General features: G+C 41.0%; 1 protein-coding gene across 1 annotated transcript; it reads right to left on the bottom strand.

Moving 5' to 3' along the window:
- Positions 1–1,751: 1,751 nt before the first annotated feature.
- On the bottom strand, positions 1,752–2,909 carry LOC133735312 (uncharacterized). Its single transcript, XM_062162734.1, has one exon. It carries the CDS (start codon positions 2,659–2,661, stop codon positions 1,870–1,872), a length of 792 nt encoding a protein of 263 aa, XP_062018718.1. The 5' UTR covers positions 2,662–2,909; the 3' UTR covers positions 1,752–1,869.
- Between the last annotated feature and the right edge of the window lie 534 nt (positions 2,910–3,443).

The raw sequence follows: 3,443 nt of genomic DNA, 5'->3' as shown, positions 1-3,443 counted from the left end.
CCTTAGCTACTACTTGCATCAGAACAAATCACGTAGCAATTTTCCATTGACTGAATAGATGTTTTTATAAGCTATATCTATTTTCTATGATTCAAGCTAATAAAATATATAACACATGAACTATACTCCATCTTCCAGTCTAACAAAAAGCTGATATGGAACATTGTGTGAATTCTGAATTTTGAACCCTACAGGAACCGATGCCCACAAAGCAGAGAAACAAATTAACTCTGACTCAAAATTCATCCACATCCGACCCCGAATCCTCTTCAACAACCCTCCTAGTTTGCCCCATCCACTTAACCTAAAAAAACTGCAAACATCCTTCTATGCCGTCTACATTATAGCTCATTCATATGTTCAACTTGAAATCAACTTGTGCACAGTTTTAAAGACTATGAATTAGAGATGCAACAAAGGTTTAACAAGGCTTCAAGCCCCCGAAGCTGGTTATTGTAACAGGAATTATACTAACATAGGGTTTGGAGAAATCAAATTCTTCACTAACGTTATATTTCTAACAAAATTCACTTGCTATAGGGAGTGTTCTCCAGTAAGTTTCTTTATCCTTCTTTTGTAGGAAGTCCTTGCTCTGTAGCTGAATAAATAATTGCTCAAAAGAATAATAAAAAAATCTAAATCAGCTGTGATGTTTATAATAATATATCCAAGAGCTTATCTGCAGTCCATCAAAAGAGAACCCAGTTTTTCCCCAAAGATGCCAAAACATCAGTACCCTAAGCTTTCACTCCACCACCAAATGCGCAAAAGTTCTCATTCACGAGAGAATGGAGCCATTGGGGACTCAAGAAGATTGTACTGCAAGTTAAAAGTCACTGGACAATGCTGGAATAAGTGGTCTATACTCTCTGGTGCACCTTTGTACAATGTGCTTTAGTGTGTGTGTAAATGTAGGGGGTTCTCTTCCGTAGTAGAGTCTCCCATAAATTTACCCTTCCATGAGAAATATTCCAGGCCAAAGAGGCATTTCTGCTGTCTAAATCATAAAGGATGGACTGGAACTGGGGAATGGTGATCCATGACTAAGAAACTAAGAAAAGAATTGCAGGAAAACATGAGTGAAGACTTGAGACACCAAGCTCTTTTCTCACCTCGAGAAATGGAAATAGATCTTAAGGTCTCAGGTACAATGGAAATGAATACATCTGACCAAGAATGGAGGTCACACCTGCTGGCTGTACAAGAATGACGAAGACCGGGGTATGCTATAAAGTAGGGAAAGAGCAATACTCAGGGGTAAACTGTAGAACCCCCAACCACCCACAAAAAAAAAAAAAACAACACACACATACACCCCTCTCTCACATACTGATACAAATATTGTAAGGCATTTCTTCTTTCCAGCTCATGCCAGTGACCACCACATTAGACGCAATATTTTTGTTAATCTTATAATTATTCTTATTATTCAAAGGAATAAGGATTGATGGTTTGAAGTTTTTCACAGAATGACATTGGGAGTTGCCCAGTTTGTATACATGTTTTCTAAATTCCTAGAAATAACACAGCAAATGAGCAGCCTTATGTGTGAAGGTCAGGAGCTGATAAAAGAACGCTGAAATGGGTAAAAAAGCAAAAACAAAACAACTGCAAAGTTACTACATATAACAATATGTCAGTCAACAAGTAGATCTGCAATAAGCTACCATCATTAACGCAATCCAAAATAATGGTCCATGCTTCATGTATATCAAACGCACCAAATCCAATTTACGGCAACCATTAGCATACATTGGCAAAACAAGTTCAATAGACATTTTATATAATTCACTGAGATCTTAGTACAGATTATATACAAACTGTATGGCAACTACAAATGACCATAAAAACAACATACCCATTTACAGTTCATGCCAGATAGAAGATGTCATCCGTCATAAGAAGAATGTACTGCAAAATCCTCAAAGGGGCATTCCTAAAATCCAATGCAGGCAACCTCAGCTCCCGAATCCTACACTCCCCGGCCCGAACCCTGTTCACATCAACCTTCCTGAACAAGTACACCGATTTCCCACCACCGTTCTCCTTAGTCTTGAAAAGGGTCCACGCAACTCCGGCCAGAGCCCTCGAAAACCCCTCCATTGTGTCCATTCTATCTCCGGTGAGCCGCGAGAACAGCGAGGCCGAGCAGCAATTCCAATGGCTCTCGGTACTCGCGGCGTCACTGGCTATGCACTCCGACGGCGCGAACACCAGCTTGAACAGACCTCTGGACATCTTGACGAAGGCCCGGAGATGCGGAATCGGAGCTGCGATCAGCGAAGGAAAGGGGAGGGGGACTGTGTCCTCGGGAAGAGAAGAAGTTGACGACAGGGACGTGGATGACCATGTTGAAGGAAACGAGGACGGTGATCCTAAAGACGGAGACGACGACGATGGCGGCGGCGGCGGTGGTGGGTGTGAGAGAATGATGTGGGAGAGAGAAGCGGTTGGGTGCAAGTCCATGCCCATGTCTCTGGCTATGGTGGCGAGTCTGTATGTGTCGGTGACGAGCTCTTTGGTTGGGAGGAAAAGGAGCAATGGGGTTTTGACGACATTGCGATCCTCCTCCTCGTCGTCGTCGTCGGTGTCCATAAGAAGAGGGTTGTTGTTGATGGTTTCTCCGAAGACCAGAGAGCGTACCAGCTTTAGTGGGAGCATCTTTCTTCTTCTTCTTCTTCCTCGTCCTTTACCTTTCTCACTAACCCAATTAGTATATCAGACCCCTCTTCTCTTTTGACAAACCGGATCTCTAGATCTAATCAAACTACCTAAATTATCCTTCTTCTTGTTCAAATTTTACGAACTCTTTAAATTATCATGACTAAGAGCAACTCCAGTTGATCTGCCAAATGCAAGTTCGACAATGCAACATGAGTGGTGACATTGGAGATGACCCATAAGTCGATGGATAATACACATGAAATTTTGTGTCCAGCTTTTCTATTGTTGATGTCGGAAAATATGTGTCCAATACGGTGTTTTTTGGTATATTGCTCATTCTTGTAATCTTGTTTGTATGATTGTATATGTTGCTTTTTATATTAGAGTTATCTACCTAGATTTTTATGTTGAAAAAAGGACCTGTGCGGCTGTCATCAAACCTTGATTAATGAAACTGCAAAATACAAAGGGGGACATAGAGCTTGCCCTCATGGCCTCATGCATATGTTGTCTTTTACGTGATGTGAGATTAAAATTTTGACTTCCTTATTCTTTTATTGTTATTTTCTTTTCATGTTTAATCCATACCCAAAGGCTTATCACTAGTGCTTATCGATTTCCTAGTCTGTATGGGATTAATTACCATTTCCTGATTGCTACAGGAGTAGGGATTTGATTTCCTCATGCGTAGATGATATTCCCTTGCAAGTTGCAACTATAAACACTGGGTCATTTCATTCTATGCGTCACTCACATCAACTAATTCACTCCTCTCTCTC

The sequence above is a fragment of the Rosa rugosa genome, chromosome 1 (assembly GCF_958449725.1).
Source record: "Rosa rugosa chromosome 1, drRosRugo1.1, whole genome shotgun sequence".
Taxonomy (NCBI): Eukaryota; Viridiplantae; Streptophyta; class Magnoliopsida; order Rosales; family Rosaceae; genus Rosa; species Rosa rugosa.
The sequence above is the reverse complement of the archived record's forward strand: the minus strand, read 5'-3'. Positions and strand labels throughout refer to the sequence as shown.